General features: G+C 67.1%; 1 protein-coding gene across 1 annotated transcript; it reads right to left on the bottom strand.

Moving 5' to 3' along the window:
• On the bottom strand, nt 1–23,286 carry GPAA1 (glycosylphosphatidylinositol anchor attachment 1). Its single transcript, XM_062636623.1, has 11 exons — nt 23,202–23,286; nt 22,112–22,291; nt 18,858–18,969; nt 18,050–18,197; nt 15,999–16,100; nt 14,073–14,269; nt 10,373–10,569; nt 8,779–8,932; nt 7,192–7,481; nt 4,700–4,879; nt 1–263 (listed from the first exon to the last, which is right to left on the bottom strand). The coding sequence occupies exons 1-11, from the start codon at nt 23,273–23,275 to the stop codon at nt 20–22; spliced, it is 1,878 nt and encodes a 625-aa protein (XP_062492607.1). The 5' UTR covers nt 23,276–23,286; the 3' UTR covers nt 1–19.
• Between the last annotated feature and the right edge of the window lie 1,548 nt (nt 23,287–24,834).

Below are 24,834 nucleotides of genomic sequence, written 5' to 3'. Positions count from 1 at the left end.
ATGTGTGGGGCGCTGTGGGTCAGTCCCAGAAGAGCACGTTCCAGAGCAGCAGCCAGCAGGGGTAGGTGCCGAGGGCGAGCAGGGGGCAGAGGAAGGCCCCGTGCAGGTGGTGCAGGAGCAGCCCCTGCCCCAGCGCGCCCAGGAAGCGCTGCCAGGCCTCCCCCGGCGCCGCCGGCGCCTCCACCAGCTCCCGCTCCAGGAAGATGCCCAAGAGCAGCGACACGGCCGGGGTGGCCAAGACCAGCACCAGCGCCAGCAGCACCCTATGGGGAACGGGACAGTGAGCACGGGGACACCGGGGGCACCCAGTGACACCCAGTGACACCCAGTGACACCCAGCGCCAGCAGCACCCTATGGGGAACGGAGACAGTGAGCACGGGGACACCGGGGGCACCCAGTGACACCCAGTGACACCCAGTGACACCCAGCGCCAGCAGCACCCTGCGGGGAATGGAGACAGTGAGCACGGGGACACCGGGGGCACCCAGTGACACCCAGTGACACCCAGTGACACCCAGCGCCAGCAGCACCCTGCGGGGAACGGAGACAGTGAGCACGGGGACACCGGGAGCACCCAGTGACACCCTGCGGGGAACGGAGACAGTGAGCACGGGGACACCGAGAGCACCCAGTGACACCCTGCGGGGAACGGGACAGTGAGCACGGGGACACCGGGAGCACCCAGTGACACCCAGTGCCAGCAGCACCCTGTGGGGAACGGGGACAGTGAGCACGGGGACACCGGGGGCACCCAGTGACACCCAGTGCCAGCAGCACCCTATGGGGAACGGGGACAGTGAGCACGAGGACACCGGGAGCACCCAGTGACACCCAGTGCCAGCAGCACCCTGCGGGGAACGGGACAGTGAGCACGGGGACACCGGGGGCACCCAGTGACACCCAGTGACACCCAGTGCCAGCAGCACCCTGCGGGGAATGGGCACAGTGAGCACGGGGACACCGGGAGCACCCAGTGACACCCTGCAGGGAATGGAGACAGTGAGCACGGGGACACCGGGGGCACCCAGTGACACCCAGTGCCAGCAGCACCCTGCGGGGAATGGGCACAGTGAGGACGGGGACACCGGGGGCACCCAGTGACACCCAGTGCCAGCAGCACCCTGTGGGGAATGGGCACAGTGAGCACGGGGACACCGCGAGCACCCAGTGACACCCAGTGCCAGCAGCACCCTATGGGGAACGGGCACAGTGAGCACGGGGACACCGGGGGCACCCAGTGCCAGCAGCACCCTATGGGGAACGGGACAGTGAGCACGGGGACACCGGGGGCACCCAGTGACACCCAGTGACACCCAGTGCCAGCAGCACCCTATGGGGAACGGGACAGTGAGCACGGGGACACCGGGGGCACTCAGTGACACCCAGTGCCAGCAGCACCCTGTGGGGAACAGGGACAGTGAGCACGAGGACACCAGGGGCACCCAGTGACACCCTGCAGGGAATGGGCACAGTGAGCACGAGGACACCAGGGGCACCCAGTGACACCCTGCAGGGAATGGGCACAGTGAGCACGGGGACACCGGGAGCACCCAGTGACACCCTGCGGGGAACGGGGACAGTGAGCACGAGGACACCGGGGGCACCCAGTGACACCCAGTGCCAGCAGCACCCTATGGGGAATGGGGACAGTGAGCACGAGGACACTGGGGGCACCCAGTGACACCCTGCAGGGAATGGGCACAGTGAGCACGGGGACACCGGGGACACCCAGTGACACCCAGTGCCAGCAGCACCCTGCGGGGAACGGAGACAGTGAGCACGGGGACACCGGGAGCACCCAGTGCCAGCAGCACCCTATGGGGAATGGGCACAGTGAGCACGGGGACACCGGGGGCACCCAGTGACACCCAGTGACACCCAGTGCCAGCAGCACCCTGCGGGGAACGGGCACAGTGAGCACGGGGACACCGGGAGCACCCAGTGACACCCAGTGACACCCAGCGCCAGCAGCACCCTGTGGGGAATGGGCACAGTGAGCACGGGGACACCAGGGGCACCCAGTGACACCCAGTGCCAGCAGCACCCTATGGGGAATGGGCACAGTGAGCACGGGGACACCGGGAGCACCCAGTGCCAGCAGCACCCTATGGGGAATGGGCACAGTGAGCACGGGGACACCGGGAGCACCCAGTGACACCCAGCACCAGCAGCACCCTATGGGGAATGGGGACAGTGAGCACGGGGACACCGGGAGCACCCAGTGACACCCAGCACCGGGGGCACCCAGTGACACCCAGCGCCAGCAGCACCCTGTGGGGAACGGAGACAGTGAGCACGAGGACACCGGGAGCACCCAGTGACACCCAGCACCAGCAGCACCCTATGGGGAATGGGGACAGTGAGCACGGGGACACCGGGAGCACCCAGTGACACCCAGCACCAGCAGCACCCTATGGGGAATGGGGACAGTGAGCACGGGGACACCGGGAGCACCCAGTGACACCCAGCACCAGCAGCACCCTATGGGGAATGGGGACAGTGAGCACGGGGACACCGGGAGCACCCAGTGACACCCAGCACCAGCAGCACCCTATGGGGAATGGGCACAGTGAGCACGGGGACACCGGGAGCACCCAGTGACACCCAGTGCCAGCAGCACCCTATGGGGAACGGAGACAGTGAGCACGGGGACACCGGGGGCACCCAGTGACACCCTGCGGGGAACGGGACAGTGAGCACGGGGACACCGGGAGCACCCAGTGACACCCAGTGACACCCAGTGCCAGCAGCACCCTGTGGGGAATGGGGACAGTGAGCACGGGGACACCGGGGGCACCCAGTGACACCCTGCGGGGAACGGGACAGTGAGCACGGGGACACCGGGAGCACCCAGTGACACCCAGTGCCAGCAGCACCCTGTGGGGAATGGGGACAGTGAGCACGGGGACACCGGGAGCACCCAGTGACACCCAGTGCCAGCAGCACCCTATGGGGAACGGGACAGTGAGCACGGGGACACCGGGAGCACCCAGTGACACCCAGTGCCAGCAGCACCCTATGGGGAACGGAGACAGTGAGCACGGGGACACCGGGAGCACCCAGTGACACCCTGCGGGGAACGGGCACAGTGAGCACGGGGACACCGGGGGCACCCAGTGACACCCAGTGCCAGCAGCACCCTGCGGGGAACGGGACAGTGAGCACGGGGACACCGAGAGCACCCAGTGCCAGCAGCACCCTGCGGGGAACGGGACAGTGAGCACGGGGACACCGGGAGCACCCAGTGACACCCAGTGCCAGCAGCACCCTGTGGGGAATGGGCACAGTGAGCACGGGGACACCGGGAGCACCCAGTGCCAGCAGCACCCTATGGGGAACGGGCACAGTGAGCACGAGGACACCGGGGGCACCCAGTGACACCCAGTGCCAGCAGCACCCTATGGAGAACGGGCACAGTGAGCACGAGGACACCGGGGGCACCCAGTGCCACCCAGCGCCAGCAGCACCCTATGGGGAGCAGGAACACAGGGAGCCCCCTATAGCACCCAGTGCCACCAGCACCAACAGCACCCTGCAGGGACCCAGCACCCAGTGACCCCAATGACCCCCCTGACCCCCGGTGTCACCCTGCAGGGACCCAGCACCCAGTGACCCCAATGGCACCCAGTGACCCCTCAGCAACACCCAGCAAGGACCCAGCACCCAATGACCCCCCTGACCCCGGTGTCACCCTGCAGGGACCCAGCACCCAGTGACCCCAATGGCACCCAGTGACCCCTCAGCACCACCCTGCAGGGACCCAGCACCCAATGACCCCCCTGACCCCGGTGTCACCCTGCAGGGACCCAGCACCCAGTGACCCCAATGACCCCCCTGACCCCCGGTGTCACCCTGCAGGGACCCAGCACCCAGTGACCCCAATGGCACCCAGTGACCCCTCAGCAACACCCAGCAAGGACCCAGCACCCAATGACCCCCCTGACCCCGGTGTCACCCTGCAGGGACCCAGCACCCAGTGACCCCAATGGCACCCAGTGACCCCTCAGCACCACCCTGCAGGGACCCAGCACCCAATGACCCCCCTGACCCCGGTGTCACCCTGCAGGGACCCAGCACCCAGTGACCCCAATGACCCCCCTGACCCCCGGTGTCACCCTGCAGGGACCCAGCACCCAGTGACCCCAATGGCACCCAGTGACCCCTCAGCAACACCCAGCAAGGACCCAGCACCCAATGACCCCCCTGACCCCGGTGTCACCCTGCAGGGACCCAGCACCCAGTGACCCCAATGGCACCCAGTGACCCCTCAGCACCACCCTGCAGGGACCCAGCACCCAATGACCCCCCTGACCCCGGTGTCACCCTGCAGGGACCCAGCACCCAGTGACCCCAATGACCCCCCTGACCCCCGGTGTCACCCTGCAGGGACCCAGCACCCAGTGACCCCAATGGCACCCAGTGACCCCTCAGCAACACCCAGCAGGGACCCAGCACCCAGTGACCCCAATGGCACCCAGTGACCCCCGGTGTCACCCTGCAGGGACCCAGCACCCATTGACCCCAATGAGCCCCGGTGTCTCCCCGCAGGGACCCAGCACCCAGTGACCCCAATGACCCCCCTGACCCCCAGTGTCTCCCCGCGGGGACCCAGCACCCAGTGACCCCAATGACCCCCCTGACCCCCGGTGTCTCCCCGCCGGGACCCAGTGCCCCGGTGCCCCCCGGCGCGGTGCTGACCGGGGCCCGGTGGGGGCCGTGGCCGCGGCCGCCGGCACCATGGTCACTGCCAGGAGGAAGCCGAGGGAGAAGTTGAGCAGCGCCAGCGCCGTGAGCTGAGCCGCCAGGTAGAGCAGGGCCAGGAGCTTCAGCACCATCCAGCCCCGCGCCGCCGCCGCCGAGCCGGGGGCACCCAGCACCCTGCGGGGGAACGGGCTCAATGGGGGCACCCAGCACCCTGCAGGGGAATGGGAGTCAATGGGGTACCCAGCACCCTGCGGGGGAACGGAGTCAATGGGGGCACCCAGCACCCTGCGGGGGAACGGGGTCAATGGGGCACCCAGCACCCTGCGGGGGAACGGGCTCAATGGGGGCACCCAGCACCCTGCGGGGGACCGGAGTCAATGGGGGCACCCAGCACCCTGCGGGGGAATGGAGTCAATGGGGGCACCCAGCACCCTGCGGGGGAACGGAGTCAATGGGGGCACCCAGCACCCTGCGGGGGAATGGAGTCAATGGGGGCACCCAGCACCCTGCGGGGGAACGGAGTCAATGGGGGCACCCAGCACCCTGCGGGGGAATGGAGTCAATGGGGGCACCCAGCACCCTGCGGGGGAACGGAGTCAATGGGGGCACCCAGCACCCTGCGGGAGTCAATGGGGGCACCCAGCACCCTGCGGGGGAACGGGGTCAATGGGGGCACCCTGCGGGGGAACGGGGTCAATGGGGGCACCCAGCACCCTGCGGGGGAACGGGGTCAATGGGGGCACCCAGCACCCTGCGGGGGAACGGGGTCAATGGGGGCACCCAGCACCCTGCGGGAGTCAATGGGGGCACCCAGCACCCTGCGGGGGAACGGGGGTCAATGGGGGCACCCAGCACCCTGTGGGGGAACAGAGTCAATGGGGGCACCCAGCACCCTGCGGGGGAACGGGCTCAATGGGGGCACCCAGCACCCTGCAGGGGAATGGGAGTCAATGGGGTACCCAGCACCCTGCGGGGGAACGGAGTCAATGGGGGCACCCAGCACCCTGCGGGGGAACGGGGTCAATGGGGCACCCAGCACCCTGCGGGGGAACGGGCTCAATGGGGGCACCCAGCACCCTGCGGGGGAACGGAGTCAATGGGGGCACCCAGCACCCTGCGGGGGAACGGAGTCAATGGGGGCACCCAGCACCCTGCGGGGGAATGGAGTCAATGGGGGCACCCAGCACCCTGCGGGGGAACGGAGTCAATGGGGGCACCCAGCACCCTGCGGGGGAATGGAGTCAATGGGGGCACCCAGCACCCTGCGGGGGAATGGAGACAATGGGGCACCCAGCACCCTGCGGGGGAACGGGGTCAATGGGGGCACCCTGCGGGGGAACGGGGTCAATGGGGGCACCCAGCACCCTGCGGGGGAACGGGGTCAATGGGGGCACCCAGCACCCTGCGGGGGAACGGGGTCAATGGGGGCACCCAGCACCCTGCGGGAGTCAATGGGGGCACCCAGCACCCTGCGGGGGAACGGGGGTCAATGGGGGCACCCAGCACCCTGTGGGGGAACAGAGTCAATGGGGGCACCCAGCACCCTGCGGGGGAACGGGGTCAATGGGGGCACCCAGCACCCTGCGGGGGAACGGGGGTCAATGGGGACACCCAGCACCCTGCGGGAGTCAATGGGGGCACCCAGCACCCTGCGGGGGAACAGGGTCAATGGGGCACCCAGCACCCTGCGGGAGTCAATGGGGGCACCCAGCACCCTGCGGGGGAACGGGGTCAATGGGGGCACCCAGCACCCTGCGGGGGAACGGGGTCAATGGGGGCACCCAGCACCCTGCCAGGGGCTCAGCTGTGGGTGCTGTGGGGCAGGGCCGGGGCTCACCTGTGGGTGCTGTGGGGCAGGGCTGGGGGCTCACTGTGGGGCGGGGCCGGGCTCACCTGTGGGTGCTGTGGGGCAGGGCCAGGGCTCACTGTGGGGCAGGGACGGGTCTCACCTGTGGGTGCTGTGGGGCAGGGCCGAGCTCACCTGTGGGTGCTGTGGGGCAGGGCTGGGGCTCAGCTGTGGGGCAGGGCCGGGCTCACCTGTGGGTGCTGTGGGGCAGGGCCGGGCTCACCTGTGGGTGCCGTGGGGCAGGGCTGGGGTCTCACCTGTGGGTGCTGTGGGGCAGGGCCGGGCTCACCTGTGGGTGCTGTGGGGCAGGGCTGGGGCTCACCTGTGGGTGCTGTGGGGCAGGGCCGGGGCTCAGCTGTGGGTGCTGTGGGGCAGGGCCGGGTCTCACTGTGGGGCAGGGCTGGGTCTCACCTGTGGGTGCTGTGGGGCAGGGCCGGGGCTCACCTGTGGGTGCTGTGGGGCAGGGCTGGGGCTCACCTGTGGGTGCTGTGGGGCAGGGCTGGGTCTCACCTGTGGGTGCTGTGGGGCAGGGCTGGGGCTCACCTGTGGGTGCTGTGGGGCAGGGCTGGGTCTCACCTGTGGGTGCTGTGGGGCAGGGCCGGGCTCACCTGTGGGTGCTGTGGGGCGGGGCCGGGCTCACCTGTGGGTGCTGTGGGGCAGGGCCATGCCCGCCACGTAGATGGCGATGAGGGTGAGCACCACGGCCTCGGCCTCGGACACCGGGAAGTGCTGCGCGGCCACGCTCCGGCCCCGCACGGGCAGGACGTAGAGCGCCAGCCCCGCCGCGTGGCTCACGAGCACCGGCGGCAGCAGCGCGGGCAGGGGCCGCGCGGGGGGCGGCCCCGGGGCCGAAGGCTCCGCACCCACACCCGGCTGCTCGGCGCCGCCCCCCGGCTCCGCCCGCGTCAGCTTCATCCAGAGCTCCAGGGAGTGAGGAACGTGAGGGAAAACAGCGGAAACGGGGGCGGGGGGGGAGCGGGGGGGGGGGGGGGGGGTGGGGGGGGATGGGATGAGACGGGGATGGGATGAGACGAGTTGGGATGGGATGGGAAGGGATTGGATGGGAAGGGATGGGGCAGCATGGGGACAGAATGGGATGGGGTGGGATGGGATGGGGATAGGATGGGATGAGATGGGGGTGGGATGGGATGAGATGGGAAGGGATGAGATGGGAAGGGATGAGATGAGTTGGGATGAGATGGGGATGGGATGAGATGGAAAGGGATGGGAAAGGGATGTGATGAGATGGGAAGGGATGAGATGGGAAGGGATGGGAAGGGGATGTGATGAGATGGGAAGGGATGAGATGGGAAGGGATGAGATGAGTTGGGATGAGATGGGGATGGGATGAGATGGAAAGGGATGGGAAGGGGATGTGATGAGATGGGAAGGGATGAGATGAGCTGGGATGAGATGGGAAGGGATGAGACGAGTTGGGATGAGATGGGAAGGGATGGGGATGAGATGGGAAGGGATTGGATGGGGTGGGATGGGGATGGGAGGGCTTGGGGATGGGATGAGATGGAAAAGGATGGGATGGGGTGGGATGGGATGAGTTGGGGATGGGATGGGATGAAATGGGGATGGGATGGGATGAGATGAGTTGGGATGAGATGGGAAGGGATGGGATGAGATGGGATGAGATGAGTTGGGATGAGATGGGAAGGGGATGAGATGGGAAGGGATTGGATGGGGTGGGATGGGGATGGGAGGGGTTGGGGATGGGATGATGGAAAGGGATGGGATGGGATGAGAAGGGGATGGGATGAGATGGGAAGGGATGAGATGGGAAGGGATGAGATGAGTTGGGATGAGATGGGGATGGGATGAGATGGGAAGGGATGAGATGGGAAGGGATGAGATGGGAAGGGATGAGATGAGTTGGGATGAGATGGGGATGGGATGAGATGGGAAGGGATGGGAAGGGGATGTGATGAGATGGGAAGGGATGAGATGGGAAGGGATGGGAAGGGGATGTGATGAGATGGGAAGGGATGAGATGGGAAGGGATGGGGATGAGATGGGAAGGGACGGGATGGGATGGGAAGGGATGGCATGGGGCAGCATGGGGACAGGATGGGGACAGGAACCCTCAGGACATGTCCCAGCGCACCCCCTGCTCCTCCAGCCCTGCCGCCGCCCGGGTCCCCCCCTCCAGGGCCAGGTCCCCAGGAGCGCAGAGGGCTCGGGGTCCCCCCTCCGCCGCCCCCCAGCTCCCCGAGGATATCCTGAGGATGAGGACGAGCAGCAGGAAGCCGAAGGCCGGCATGTAGAGCCCGATGGACACGAAGCGCGAGAGCGAGGGCAGCAGGTACAGGAAGTAGGACTGGTGCAGGCGCTCCAGGAGGTTGTTGAGCTTCCGGAACATTCCCTCCAGCATCCTGGGGGCGGGGGGCAGGCAGGGCAGCCCCACGGGGACGCGGGGGGTGACCCACAGGGACGCGTGGGGAGACCCAGGGGGACACGTGGGGAGACCCATAGAGACATGTGGGCAGCCCCACAGGGACATGTGGGCAGCCCCATAGAGACACATGGGGACACCCAGAGGGACACGTGAGGACACCCAGAGGGACACGTGGGCAGCCCCATAGGGGTGCAGTGGCAGCCCCATAGAGGCGCAGGGGCAGCCCCACAGGGACACGTGGTCAGCCCCACGGGGACACGTGGGCAGCCCCACGGTGGCACATGGTCAGCCCCACAGGGACACGTGGGCAGCCCCACGGTGGCACATGGTCAGCCCCACAGGGACACGTGGGCAGCCCCACGGGGACACGTGAGCAGCCCCACGGTGGCACATGGTCAGCCCCACAGGGACACGTGGGCAGCCCCACAGGGACACGTGGGCAGCCCCACGGGGACACGTGAGCAGCCCCACGGTGGCACATGGTCAGCCCCACGGGGACACGTGAGCAGCCCCACGGTGGCACAGGGGCAGCCCCACGGGGACACGTGGGCAGCCCCACGGGGACACGTGAGCAGCCCCACGGGGACACGTGGGCAGCCCCACAGGGACACGTGGTCAGCCCCACAGGGACACGTGGGCAGCCCCACAGGGACACGTGGTCAGCCCCACAGGGACACGTGGGCAGCCCCACAGGGACACGTGGTCAGCCCCACAGGGACACGTGGTCAGCCCCACAGGGACACGTGGTCAGCCCCACAGGGACACGCGGTCAGCCCCACAGGGACACGCGGTCAGCCCCACAGGGACACGTGGTCAGCCCCACGGGGACACGCGGGCAGCCCCACGGGGACACGTGGGCAGCCCCATAGGGACACGTGGGCAGCCCCACAGGGACACGTGGGCAGCCCCATAGGGACACGTGGGCAGCCCCATAGGGACACGTGGGCAGCCCCAGAGGGACACGTGGGCAGCCCCATAGGGACACGTGGTCAGCCCCACAGGGACACGTGGTCAGCCCCACAGGGCCGCGGTGGCAGCCCCACGGGGACACGTGGTCAGCCCCACAGGGACACGCGGGCAGCCCCACGGGGACACGTGGTCAGCCCCACAGGGACACGTGGTCAGCCCCATAGGGGCGCAGGGGCAGCCCCACGGGGCCGCGGTGGCAGCCCCACGGGGACACGTGGTCAGCCCCACGGGGACACGTGGTCAGCCCCACGGGGACACGTGGTCAGCCCCACGGGGACACGTGGTCAGCCCCACGGGGACACGTGGTCAGCCCCATAGGGACACGTGGTCAGCCCCACGGGGACACGTGGTCAGCCCCACAGGGACACGTGGTCAGCCCCATAGGGGCTCAGGGGCAGCCCCACGGGGCCGCGGTGGCACTGACTTGCCCGCGGTGGCACTCACTCACTTGCCCACGGTGCTGAGGTCGTACTTGTACTGCCGGAAGCTGTTGATGCCGCGCAGGGTGAGCGCCTCGATGCGGTAGCGCAGGAAGAGGCCGTGCTCACCGCGGGGCCGCCCCGACGCCTGCGCCAGCACCATGAGGAGCAGCGTCTGCAGGCTCCGGGCGTAGGCGGGCAGCGAGTCCCAGTCCGAGTGCTGCAGCTGCAGGAGGGAAGGGAGACGGGAGGAGTGGGGATGGAGGTGGGGATGGGGATGGAGCAATGGGGATGGAGCAATGGGGATGGAGCAATGGGGATGGAGGTGGGGATGGGGATGGAGCAATGGGGATGGAGCAATGGGGATGGAGCAATGGGGATGGAGCTCAGGAACGGGGATGGAGCAATGGGGATGGAGCTCAGGAATGGGGATGGAGCAATGGGGATGGAGCTCAGGAATGGGGATGGAGCAATGGGGATGGAGCTCAGGAATGGGGATGGAGCTCAGGAACGGGGATGGAGCAATGGGGATGGAGCTCAGGAATGGGGATGGAGCTCAGGAGTGGGGATGGAGCTCAGGAATGGGGATGGAGCTCAGGAACGGGGATGGAGCAATGGGGATGGAGCTCAGGAACGGGGATGGAGCAATGGGGATGGAGCTCAGGAATGGGGATGGAGCTCAGGAGTGGGGATGGAGCTCAGGAATGGGGATGGAGCAATGGGGATGGAGCTCAGGAATGGGGATGGAGCAATGGGGATGGAGCTCAGGAATGGGGATGGAGCTCAGGAATGGGGATGGAGCTCAGGAATGGGGATGGAGCTCAGGAATGGGGATGGAGCAATGGGGATGGAGCAATGGGGATGGAGCTCAGGAATGGGGATGGAGCTCAGGAGTGGGGATGGAGCTCAGGAATGGGGATGGAGCTCAGGAATGGGGATGGAGCTCAGGAATGGGGATGGAGCTCAGGAATGGGGATGGAGCAATGGGGATGGAGCTCAGGAGTGGGGATGGAGCTCAGGAGTGGGGATGGAGCAATGGGGATGGAGCAATGGGGATGGAGCTCAGGAATGAGGATGGAGCAATGGGGATGGAGCTCAGGAATGGGGATGGAGCAATGGGGATGGAGCTCAGGAATGGGGATGGAGCTCAGGAATGGGGATGGAGCAATGGGGATGGAGCTCAGGAGTGGGGATGGAGCTCAGGAATGGGGATGGAGCTCAGGAATGGGGATGGAGCTCAGGAATGGGGATGGAGCTCAGGAGTGGGGATGGAGCAATGGGGATGGGGATGGAGCTCAGGAGTGGGGATGGAGCTCAGGAATGGGGATGGAGCTCAGGAATGGGGATGGAGCTCAGGAATGGGGATGGAGCTCAGGAATGGGGATGGAGCAATGGGGATGGAGCTCAGGAATGGGGATGGAGCTCAGGAGTGGGGATGGAGCTCAGGAATGGGGATGGAGCTCAGGAGTGGGGATGGAGCAATGGGGATGGAGCTCAGGAATGGGGATGGAGCTCAGGAGTGGGGATGGAGCAATGGGGATGGAGCTCAGGAATGGGGATGGAGCAATGGGGATGGAGCTCAGGAGTGGGGATGGAGCTCAGGAATGGGGATGGAGCTCAGGAGTGGGGATGGAGCTCAGGAGTGGGGATGGAGCTCAGGAATGGGGATGGAGCTCAGGAATGGGGATGGAGCTCAGGAGTGGGGATGGAGCTCAGGAATGGGGATGGAGCTCAGGAATGGGGATGGAGCTCAGGAATGGGGATGGAGCAATGGGGATGGAGCTCAGGAGTGGGGATGGAGCTCAGGAATGGGGATGGAGCTCAGGAATGGGGATGGAGCAATGGGGATGGAGCTCAGGAGTGGGGATGGAGCTCAGGAATGGGGATGGAGCTCAGGAATGGGGATGGAGCTCAGGAATGGGGATGGAGCAATGGGGATGGAGCAATGGGGATGGAGCTCAGGAATGGGGATGGAGCTCAGGAATGGGGATGGAGGTGGGGATGGGGATGGAGCAATGGGGATGGAGCTCAGGAGTGGGGATGGAGCTCAGGAATGGGGATGGAGCTCAGGAATGGGGATGGAGCTCAGGAGTGGGGATGGAGCTCAGGAATGGGGATGGAGCTCAGGAATGGGGATGGAGCTCAGGAATGGGGATGGAGCTCAGGAATGGGGATGGAGCTCAGGAATGGGGATGGAGCTCAGGAATGGGGATGGAGCTCAGGAATGTGGGGATGGAGCAATGGGGATGGAGCAGGAATGGGGATGGAGCTCAGGAATGGGGATGGAGCTCAGGAATGGGGATGGAGCTCAGGAATGGGGATGGAGCTCAGGAATGGGGATGGAACTCAGGAGTGGGGATGGAGCAATGGGGATGGAGCTCAGGAGTGGGGATGGAGCTCAGGAATGGGGATGGAGCTCAGGAATGGGGATGGAGCTCAGGAGTGGGGATGGAGCTCAGGAGTGGGGATGGAGCAATGGGGATGGAGCTCAGGAGTGGGGATGGAGCTCAGGAATGGGGATGGAGCTCAGGAGTGGGGATGGAGCTCAGGAGTGGGGATGGAGCTCAGGAATGGGGATGGAGCAATGGGGATGGAGCTCAGGAATGGGGATGGAGCTCAGGAATGGGGATGGAGCTCAGGAATGGGGATGGAGCTCAGGAATGGGGAGGAGTGGGGATGGAGCTCAGAGGAGTGGGGATGGAGCAATGGGGATGGAGCTCAGGAGTGGGGATGGAGCTCAGGAATGGGGATGGAGCTCAGGAGTGGGGATGGAGCTCAGGAGTGGGGATGGAGCAATGGGGATGGGGATGGAGCTCAGGAGTGGGGATGGAGCTCAGGAATGGGGATGGAGCTCAGGAATGGGCCGGGGGGGCAGCACAAACACCGTGTCCAGCACCGCCCACGGCACCGAGGGCAGTGCCTGCAGTGAGGGCCCCCAGAGACCGGCGGGGGGGGGGGGGGGGATGCCAGCACCGTGTCCGAAGCCAGGCTTGGAGCAGCTGCTCCGGGGTGAGGGGTCCCTGCCCAGGAGCCGGACCGGGATCTCCAAGCTCCCTCCCAACCCCTTCCGTGGCTCCATGACCACCGCGGCCGGGGGCAGCCCAGCCCCTCCCAGGGGCATCGCTACCGGGGCAAGGGGCGCTGCAGGTCAGGGACCACGTCCGGGTCCCTCCCCGAGCCCATCACCCCATGGACAGGAGAAAGGAGGATGGGAGGTTGTGGTGCTCAGCTGGGCCGGAGCAAAGGGGAGCGTGAACCACTGAGCCCTGGGGCTGCGGAGGGTGGGAAAGAGCCTGAACATCGCCGAGACCAATCCTGAGCACGGCCGCCACGGAAGCACCGCTGCCAAGCTCCCTTCAGACATCTCCAGGGCCGGTGCCTGCAGCCCTGCCCCGGGCAGCCTCTTCCGATGCCTGAGCACCCTCTGGGGCAGGAATTGTTCCTCAGCTCCATCTAAACCTGCCCTGGTGCAGCTTGAGGCCGGTTCCTCTTGTCCCATCCCTTGTTCCTTGGGAGCAGAGCCCAGCCCCTCCTGGCTCCATCCTCCTGGCAGGCACTTGGAGGGAGCCATCAGGTCCCCCCTGAGCCTTCCCTTCCCCATCTGAACCCCCCAGGTCCCTCAGCCCTTCCCCATCACCCCTGTGCTCCAGGCCCCAGCTCCGGTGCCCCCCCAGCGCTGGCACAAGGCGCGGTGCCACCGGCAGGCCCGGGGGGGGGTGCGGGTCCCACCTTGCCCTGGATGGTGCAGAGGAGCCCGTTCTTCTGGCAGAAGGCGTTGAAGAGGTTGAGCAGGTCGAGGTTGGGCAGTTGCCCGTTGAGCCCCTCCACGGCCACATCGAAGCTGGTCACCACATCGCTGCTCAGCTCCAGGGCAATGGCCGCTTGGATGGCGCCGGCACGGCCCAGCGGCCCCGAGGAGCGCACACCTGCGGGAATCGGGCATGGCACTGCACCACGGGCACCGGGCATGGCACTGCACTGCAGGCACCGGGCATGGCACTGCGCCGCGGGCACCGGCACCGGGCATGGCACTGCGCCGCGGGCACTGGCACCGGCACCGGGCATGGCACTGCACTGCGGGCACTGGCACCGGCACCGGGCATGGCACTGCACCACGGGCACCGGCACCAGGCATGGCACTGCACTGCAGGCACCGGGCATGGCACTGCACCGCGGGCACCGGGCATGGCACTGCACTGCAGGCACCGGCACCAGGCATGGCACTGCACTGCAGGCACCAGCACCGGGCATGGCACAGCACCGCGGGCACTGGCACCGGGCATGACACTGCACTGCAGGCACTGGGCACGGCACTGCATGGCAGGCACTGGCACCAGGCATGGCACTGCACTGCAGGCACTGGGCAAAGCACTGCACTGTGGGCACTAGCACCGGGCATGGCACTGCACAGCAGGCACCGGGCACGGAACTGCACCATGGGGCCTCAGCACCACTGGGAGTCAGCATCTCCATGCCCACTCCAACACCCACCCCCATGACCAGCACCACCATCACCAGCACGTCCATTCCACCCCCATGACCAGCACCACCACCTCCATTCCCCCCCCATGACCAGCACCAGCTCCATTCCACCCCCATGACCAGCACCATCACCACCACCTCCATTCCACCCCATGACCAGCACCACCTCCATTCCACCCCATGACCAGCACCACCTCCATTCCACCCCATGACCAGCACCACCTCCATTCCACCCCATGACCAGCACCAGCTCCATTCCACCCCCATGACCAGCACCATCACCACCACCTCCATTCCACCCCATGACCAGCACCAGCTCCATTCCACCCCCATGACCAGCACCATCACCACCACCTCCATTCCACCCCATGACCAGCACCCCCTCCATTCCACCCCATGACCAGCACCATCACCTCCATTCCACCCCATGACCAGCACCACCTCCATTCCACCCCATGACCAGCACCACCTCCATTCCACCCCATGACCAGCACCACCTCCATTCCACCCCCATGACCAGCACCATCACCACCACCTCCATTCCCCCCCCATGACCAGCACCAGCTCCATTCCACCCCCATGACCAGCACCACCAGCACCACCACCTCCATCCCACCCCATGACCAGCACCACCTCCATTCCACCCCCATGACCAGCACCACCATCACCACCACCACCTCCATTCCACCCCATGACCAGCACCACCTCCATCCCACCCCATGACCAGCACCACCTCCATTCCACCCCCATGACCAGCACCACCATCACCACCACCACCTCCATTCCACCCCCATGACCAGCACCACCTCCATTCCACCCCATGACCAGCACCACCTCCATCCCACCCCAGGACCAGCAGGACCATCACCACCCCCTCCATTCCACCCCCATGACCAGCACCACCTCCATTCCACCCCCATGACCAGCACCACCATCACCACCACCTCCATTCCACCATGACCAGCACCACCTCCATTCCACCCCATGACCAGCACCACCTCCATTCCACCATGCCCAGCACCACCTCCATTCCACCCCATGACCAGCACCACCTCCATTCCACCCCATGACCAGCACCACCTCCATTCCACCCCATGACCAGCACCACCATCACCACCAGCTCCATTCCACCCCATGACCAGCACCACCACCACCACCCGCTCTCCTGCTCACCGGTGATGTTCACGTCATGGTAAGCCTCCAGCCAGGCCTCCATGCCCAGCAGGTCGTGCTCATTGACGAGGAAGATGATGTCCTTCGCCCAGTAGATCTGCCCTGAAGGACACAGGCGCTGTCACAGACCCCTCCTACAGCCCCATCCCTGCCCCACAGAGCCCCACACCCCATGGCCCATCCCTGCCCCACACACACCCTTTACAGACCCCAACCCCACCCTACATGTACCCCATAGCCCCATCCCTGCCCCACACACACACCCCTTACAGACCCCAACCCCACCCTACATGTACCCCATAGCCCCATCCCTGCCCCACACACACACCCCTTACAGGTCCCAACCCCACCCTACATGTACCCCATAGCCCCATCCCTGCCCCACACACACACCCCTTACAGACCCCAACCCCACCCTACATGTACCCCATAGCCCCATCCCTGCCCCACACACACCCTTTACAGACCCCAACCCCACCCTACATGTACCCCATAGCCCCATCCCTGCCCCACACACACCCTTTACAGGTCCCAACCCCACCCTACATGTACCCCATAGCCCCATCCCTGCCCCACACACACCCCCCCTTACAGACCCCAACCCCACCCTACATGTACCCCATAGCCCCATCCCTGCCCCACACACACACCCCTTACAGGTCCCAACCCTACCGTACGTGTACCCCATAGCCCCATCCCTGCCCCACACACACACCCCTTACAGGTCCCAACCCTACCGCACATGTACCCCATAGCCCCATCCCTGCCCCACAGCCCCTTACATGCCCCACATACACCTTACAGGCCCTGTCCCTGCCCACACCCCCTCATGGCCCAGCACCTGCCCCACACAGCCCCATTCCTGCCTCATACACACCCCACAGCCCAGCCCCTGCCCCACACAGCCCCATTCCTGCCTCATACACACCCCACAGCCCAGGACCTGCCCCACACAGCCCCGTTCCTGCCTCATACACACCCCACAGCCCAGCCCCTGCCCCACACAGCCCCATTCCTGCCTCATACACACCCCACAGCCCAGCACCTGCCCCACACAGCCCCGTTCCTGCCTCATACACACCCCACAGCCCAGCCCCTGCCCCACACAGCCCCATTCCTGCCTCATACACACCCCATGGCCCAGTACCTGCCCCACACAGCCCCATTCCTGCCTCATGCACACCCCACAGCCCAGCCTCTGCCCCACACAGCCCCATTCCTGCCTCATACACACCCCACATCCCAGCCCCTGCCCCACACAGCCCCATTCCTGCCTCATACACACCCCATGGCCCAGCCCCTGCCCCACACAGCCCCATTCCTGCCTCATACACACCCCACGGCCCAGCCCCTGCCCCACACAGCCCCATTCCTGCCTCATGCACACCCCACAGCCCCATTCCTGCCTCATACACACCCCACAGCCCCATTCCTGCCTCATACACACCCCACAGCCCAGCCCCTGCCCCACACAGCCCCATTCCTGCCTCATACACACCCATCCCAGCCCCTGCCCCACACAGCCCCATTCCTGCCTCATGCACACCCCACAGCCCAGCCCCTGCCCCACACAGCCCCATTCCTGCCTCATACACACCCCACAGCCCAGCCCCTGCCCCACACAGCCCCATTCCTGCCTCATACACACCCCATGGCCCAGGACCTGCCCCACACAGCCCCATTCCTGCCTCATACACACCCCATGGCCCAGGACCTGCCCCACACAGCCCCATTCCTGCCTCATACACACCCCATGGCCCAGCCCCTGCCCCACACAGCCCCATTCCTGCCTCATGCACACCCCACGGCCCAGCACCTGCCCCACACAGCCCCATTCCTGCCTCATACACACCCCATGGCCCAGCCCCTGCCCCACACAGCCCCATTCCTGCCTCATACACACCCCACAGCCCAGGACCTGCCCCACACAGCCCCATTCCTGCCTCATGCACACCCCACGGCCCAGCACCTGCCCTTCGCACACCCCACAGCCCCAGCCCTGCCCCACACGCACCCCATGGCCCCTGCCCCACAAAGTCCCCCCTCCTCACCCCGGAAGTAGGCAGCGAGGGCCAGGAGCAGCCCCACGGCCTGGTTGTTGTGCGGCCCCGGGGCACAGCCGGTGCTCAGCACCAGCGCCTCGGTGCTGGCGGCGCGCGGCGCTCGCAGGATCCCATAGACATTGGTGCCCCGCACCAGCTGCGGGGGAGGCACAGGCATGGGGCACAGGGCCATGGGGTGATGGGAGCCCCCCCCGAGCCTTCCCCTCCCCATGTGAACCCCCCAGGTCCCTCAGCCCTTCCCCATCACCCCTGTGCTCCAGGCCCTGCTCCAGCTCCATTCCCTTCTCCGGCCCCGCTCCAGCACCTCAAGGTCTCTCTCGCAGTGAGGGGCCCGGAGCCGAGCACAGGATCCGAGGTGCAGCCTCCCCAGTGCCCGGTGCAGGGGCTCAACCCCTGCCCTGGCCCCGCTGCCGCCCTGGTGCTGCTCCAGCCGGGATGTGGCTGCCGTGGGCACAGGCTCCTGCTCACGTTCAGCTCCGCCACCCCCGGCCCTGTTCCATGAGCAGTTTCCGGCCACTCTTCCCTAAGGATTCAGTGTTCCCTGGGGCTGCTGTGGCCCGAGGGCAGGACCCGGCACTTTGCCTGTTGACCTTCATCCCATGGCCTCACCCCACGGATCCCTCTGGAGATGCTCCCACCCAGCCTGGTGCCACCCCAGGTGCCCCTCACCCCTCAATGGAGGCACTGACCAACACCGAGGCCCGAGGGACAGCCCCAGTGACCGTCCCCGCCGTGGGTGACACCGCGCAGCACCCACGGGGCTCTGTGCCCCGCAGCCCGCGGCAGCCGTACGTACGTAGCGCTCCCGGCTCTCGTCAGGGAAGGGCAGCGTGTGGGAGAAGTGCTGGCGATGGACCTCCAGCCCCAGGCTCCACATGGTCCTCTCCAGCCAGGCCGCGGGCATCCCCCTGCGCACACGCGTTGGGAAACGGGATCGGGCTTCCAGGGCTTCCCCCCCCGGTGCAGCCCCTGCAGGGCCTCGGGAGCTCCTCCAGGCCCCCACCCGGAGCGGGGCACACACGAGCGGGTCCGTGGGGGCTCTGGGGTGACTCCGGACCCCCCCCGACCCTGCCCCGGGCAGGGACCTTCCACAGGAGCTGCCTGGCCCCAGCGCTGATCCCTGTGGGCACCACGGACCCCAATGGGATCCTGCTCCACTGACCCGACCCCCTGAGCAGATCCTGCCCCTCCTCTGACCCATCCGGAGCAGGAACGGAGCAAGGGAGCTGGTGCAGGGCCTGGAGCAAGGGATGGGGCCAGAGGAACCGGCCTCCAGCTGCACCAGGGCAGGGTTAGATGGAGCTGAGGAACAATTCCTGCCCCAGAGGGTGCTCAGGCATTGGAAGAGGCTGCCCGGGGCAGGGCTGCAGGCACCGGCCCTGGAGTGCTCACACCCCGTGGAGACGGGGCCATGGGGCAGCGGTGGCCTTGGCAGGGCTGGGATGGGCTGGACTGGGTGATCCTGAAGCTCTTTTCCACCCTGGATGATCCCCTGATCCCAGGCGGTGACCCCGGTACCTGCACCTGCACCTGCTGGCTGTGACCCCGGTACCTGCACCTCGCTGGCTGTGACCCCGGTACCGGCACCTCGCTGGCTGTGACCCCGGTACCTGCACCTGCACCTGCTGGCTGTGACCCCGGTACCGGCACCTCGCTGGCTGTGACCCCGGTACCTGCACCTGCACCTCGCTGGCTGTGACCCCGGTACCTGCACCTGCACCTCACCCGCTGTGACCCCGGTACCGGCACCTGCACCTCACCTGCTGTGACCCCGGTACCTGCACCTGCACCTCACCGGCTGTGACCCCGGTACCGGCACCTCGCTGTGACCCCGGTACCTGCACCTGCACCTCGCCGGCTGTGACCCCGGTACCTGCACCTGCACCTCGCTGGCTGTGACCCCGGTACCGGCACCTCGCCGGCTGTGACCCCGGTACCGGCACCTCGCCGGCTGTGACCCCGGTACCGGCACCTCGCCGGCTGTGACCCCGGTACCTGCACCTGCACCTCGCTGGCTGGACCCCGGTACCGGCACCTGCACCTCGCTGGCTGTGACCCCGGTACCGGCACCTGCACCTCGCCGGCTGTGACCCCGGTACCGGCACCTGCACCTCGCTGGCTGTGACCCCGGTACCGGCACCTGCACCTCGCTGGCTGTGACCCCGGTACCTGCACCTCGCTGGCTGTGACCCCGGTACCGGCACCTCGCTGGCTGTGACCCCGGTACCTGCACCTGCACCTCGCTGGCTGTGACCCCGGTACCGGCACCTCGCCGGCTGTGACCCCGGTACCGGCACCTGCACCTCGCTGGCTGTGACCCCGGTACCTGCACCTCGCTGGCTGTGACCCCGGTACCGGCACCTCGCTGGCTGTGACCCCGGTACCTGCACCTGCACCTCGCTGGCTGTGACCCCGGTACCTGCACCTGCACCTCACCGGCTGTGACCCCGGTACCGGCACCTGCACCTCACCGGCTGTGACCCCGGTACCGGCACCTCGCTGGCTGTGACCCCGGTACCTGCACCTGCACCTCACCCGCTGTGACCCCGGTACCGGCACCTCACCCGCTGTGACCCCGGTACCGGCACCTGCACCTCGCTGGCTGTGACCCCGGTACCGGCACCTCGCCGGCTGTGACCCCGGTACCGGCACCTGCACCTCACCCGCTGTGACCCCGGTACCTGCACCTGCACCTCACCCGCTGTGACCCCGGTACCGACACCTCGCCGGCTGTGACCCCGGTACCTGCACCTGCACCTCGCTGGCTGTGACCCCGGTACCGGCACCTCACTGGCTGTGACCCCGGTACCGGCACCTGCACCTCACTGGCAGCTCCCTCATCCCTCTGCATTCCCAGCCGCTCTCCACATGGTCCCGGTTCAATCCCAAACTGGAACCAGGGGCGTTAAGGTCCCTCCCAAGCCATTCCCTGACTCCACGATCCCATGACCTGGCGGCTGCCACATTCCCGTCCTGGGGACACCAGCACCCAGCCCCTCCTCAGGACCTGCTCCAGCAGGAAATAACCCCCATTGCCATTGGGGAACAAGGAGCATCATTCCCACCCCACCGCTGCCAGATGGAAAACCCAACCTCGGAGAAACCGGGATCGGAAATAGCCCCAAATAAAGCCCCAGGGGCTGGTCTGGAGGAAGCAGCTCCAGTGGAAGGGGCCCTGCCTGGGGCACGGGGCTGGAACGGGGGAAGCTTCACCCCAAACCACCCCAGGATCCCGTGAAGGCTGAGCAGGGGTCTTGGGAAGTTCCTCCCCATGAGGGCGCCGGGACCCTGGCAGGGGTTGAAGGGGGAAGCTGGGGCTGCCCCATTGCTGGCAGGGCTCAAGGCCGGGTCGGGCACAGGGGCTGGGAGCACCCTGCTCCAGGGGAAGGGGTCAGGGCTGAACCTGGAGGAGCTTCAAACTCCTCCCAGCCCAAGCCAGCCCTATCCATCGCCCCAAGCCTCCATCACTCCCTGCCTCCACCACCCCACGCCTCCATCGCCCCACACCTCCATCACCCCATGCCTCCACCACTCCCTGCCTCCATCACCCCACGCCTCCATCACTCCCTGCCTCCACCACCCCACGCCTCCATCGCCCCACGCCTCCATCGCCCCACGCCTCCATCGCCCCACGCCTCCATCACTCCCTGCCTCCACCACCCCACGCCTCCATCACCCCACGCCTCCATCGCCCCACGCCTCCATCGCCCCACGCCTCCATCACTCCCTGCCTCCACCACCCCACGCCTCCATCGCCCCACACCTCCATCACCCCATGCCTCCACCACTCCCTGCCTCCATCACCCCACGCCTCCATCACTCCCTGCCTCCACCACCCCACGCCTCCATCACCCCACGCCTCCATCGCCCCACGCCTCCATCGCCCCACGCCTCCATCGCCCCACACCTCCATCACCCCACGCCTCCACCACTCCCTGCCTCCACCACCCCACGCCTCCATCCCTCCCTGCCTCCTGCAGCAACCCCATCCCTCAGCCCCCCCCAGCCCCGTTCCTACCCCACCGCCCCCCAGTTTCACCCCATTCTCACCCCGCTTTCTTCTTGTGGGTGGCGAAGTCGCGGGCGAGGGCGAGGGCGCGCTCCCCAAGGCTGAACTGCTCCTCCACCATGGTGGAGCCCATGGCGTTCTCGGACGTGTAGGTGCGGGGGGCCAGGGGGGGGAACGCCAGCGCCAGGAACCAGCCCACCCCCAGCACATAGCTCAGCACGCTGGGGGGGGGAGGGCGTCAGCATGGGGGGCACTCCATGGGGCACCCCATAGAGCCCCTCCCCTCTGGGGGTCACCAGAGCCCCCCATGGGATCATGGAATGGTTTGGGTTGGAAAGGACCCAAGATCAAGCTCCAACCCCTGCCATGGAGGGGGCACCTCACACTAAACCCGCCCACCCCAGCCCCATAGAGCCCCCCAGTGCTCACCAGAGCCCCCACAGAGCCCCTCGTAGAGGGTCCCATAGAGCCCCCATAGAGCCTTCCCAGCACTCACCAGAGCCCCCATAGAGCCCCTCGTAGAGGGTCCCATAGAGCCCTCCCATAGAGCCCCCATAGAGCCCCCCAGTGCTCACCAGAGCCCCCACAGAGCCCCTTGTAGAGGGTCCCATAGAGCCCCCATAGAGCCCCCCAGCACTCACCAGAGCCCCCATAGAGCCCCTCATAGAGGGTCCCACAGAGCCCCTTGTAGAGGGTCCCATAGAACCCCCATAGAGCCCCCATAGAGCCTTCGCAGCACTCACCAGAGCCCCCATAGAGCCCCTTGCAGAAGGTCCCATAGAGCCCCCATAGAGCCTTCCCAGCACTCACCAGAGCCCCCATAGAGCCCCTCGTAGAGGGTCCCATAGAGCCCCCATAGAGCCTTTCGAGCACTCACCAGAGCCCCCACACAGCCCCTGCCCAGCCCCCCATACAGCGCCCCACACAGCCCCCATTTAGCCCCCCCACAGGCCCATACAGCCCCCACACAGCCCCCCCCACAGCCCCCCATACAGCCCCACAGAGCCCCCCCATTTAGCCCCCCCATACAGCCCCCCCCCAGCCCCCATACAGCCCCCCACAGAGCCCCCATAGAGCCCCCATAGAGCCCCCCCCAGCCCCCATACAGCCCCAGAGCCCCCCAGCGCTCACCAGAGGGGGGTGTTGAAGCGCACGATGAGGCGGGCGAGCGCCCGGCGGCAGTGGGGGTCCAAGAGCAGCCCCATGGCGGTGGGGGGGGGTCACCAAAGGTACCGGGAGGGGATGGGGGGGTCCCAGGGATCCAAACCCCCCCCGGCAGGCGAAATGGGGCGTCCCTGCCCCACCCCCCACAGCCCCACGCTCGGTCCCGGTCCCGCCCTCACCTCCCGCTCCCGCTCCCGCTCCCGATCCCGATCCCGCTCCCGTCCCGCTCCCGATCCCGCTCCCGTCCCGATCCCGATCCCGATCCCGATCCCGATCCCGCTCCCGTCCCGCTCCCGTCCCGCTCCCGATCCCGATCCCGTCCCGATCCCGATCCCGATCCCGATCCCGTCCCGATCCCGATCCCGATCCCGATCCCGCTCCCGTCCCGCTCCCGATCCCGCTCCCGTCCCGATCCCGATCCCGATCCCGGTCCCGCTCCCGATCCCGGTCCCGATCCCGATCCCGCTCCCGTCCCGATCCCGGTCCCGATCCCGATCCCGCTCCCGATCCCGGTCCCGGTCCCGATCCCGATCCCGATCCCGTCCGTTCCCCGCCGCCGCGCTCAGACCGGGCCCAGGCCGCGGGGGGAGCCCGGAACCGGCAGCGCCCCGCCCCCTCCTGCCGAGCCGCGCATGCGCACTGCTGCGGGCCCCGGGGCAAGGGGGGAGCCCGCTCGGGTCACGCAGGGGTCACGCTCGGGTCACGCAGGGGTCACGCACGGCACGGGCAGGGGCAGGGCCTGCAGGCGGGGTCCTGGAGCCGTGGGACCGGGAGCGCCGAGAGCGGCTGCGGCTCCAGGCACGGGCAGCGCAGGGCAGGGCAGGGACCCCCCCACCGGAGCAGGGTGCTCCCAGCCCTGTGTCCAACCCGGCCCTGAGCAGTGCCGGGGATGGGGCAGCCCCAGCTCCTCTGGGCACCCTGTGCCAGCGCCTCAGCACCCTCACAGGGCGGAGCTTCTGCCCTGCACCCAACCCGAGCTCCCCCTGTGCCGGGCTGAACCCGTCACCCCTTGTCCTGTCAGTGTCACACCCATGGATGGGCAGGGACAGGCAGGGATGGGCAGGGATGGACAAGGACAGGCAGGGATGGACAGGGATGGACAAGGAGAGGTAGGGATGGACAAGGACAGGCAGGGATGGACAGGGATGGACAAGGAGAGGTAGGGATGGACAAGGACAGGCAGGGACGGACAGGGATGGACAAGGACAGGCAGGGACGGACAGGGATGGACAAGGACAGGCAGGGATGGACAGGGACAGGCAGGAATGGACAGGGATGGACAAGGACAGGCAGGGATGGACAGGGATGGACAAGGACAGGCAGAGATGGACAAGGACAGGCAGGGACGGACAGGGATGGACAAGGACAGGCAGGGATGGACAAGGACAGGCAGGGACGGACAGGGATGGACAGGGATGGACAAGGGCAGGCAGGGATGGACAGGGACAGGCAGGGATGGACAGGGACAGGCAGGGATGGACAGGGATGGACAAGGACAGGCAGGGATGGACAAGGACAGGCAGGGACGGACAGGGATGGACAGGGATGGACAAGGGCAGGCAGGGATGGACAGGGACAGGCAGGGATGGACAGGGACAGG

Source organism: Pezoporus occidentalis, unplaced genomic scaffold (assembly GCF_034315485.1).
Source record: "Pezoporus occidentalis ecotype Australia unplaced genomic scaffold, CSIRO_AGI_Poc_V1 ctg488, whole genome shotgun sequence".
NCBI lineage: Eukaryota > Metazoa > Chordata > Aves > Psittaciformes > Psittacidae > Pezoporus > Pezoporus occidentalis.
Note: the sequence above shows the minus strand (reverse complement) of the source record. Positions and strands in the feature narration are given on the sequence as shown.

What these genes read in the sequence shown, in the direction of transcription:
- GPAA1 (XM_062636623.1), bottom strand. Translation starts at nt 23,275, where the DNA reads ATGGGGCTGCTCTTGGACCCCCACTGCCGCCGGGCGCTCGCCCGCCTC. An exon ending in CGCTTCAACACCCCCCTCTG is followed by an intron (nt 22,292 to 23,201) that starts GTGAGCGCTGGG and finishes TCCCCCCCCCAG; the next exon opens with CGTGCTGAGCTATGTGCTGG. An exon ending in TGCTCGTCCTCATCCTCAGG is followed by an intron (nt 7,482 to 8,778) that starts ATATCCTCGGGG and finishes CACGTTCCTCAC; the next exon opens with TCCCTGGAGCTCTGGATGAA.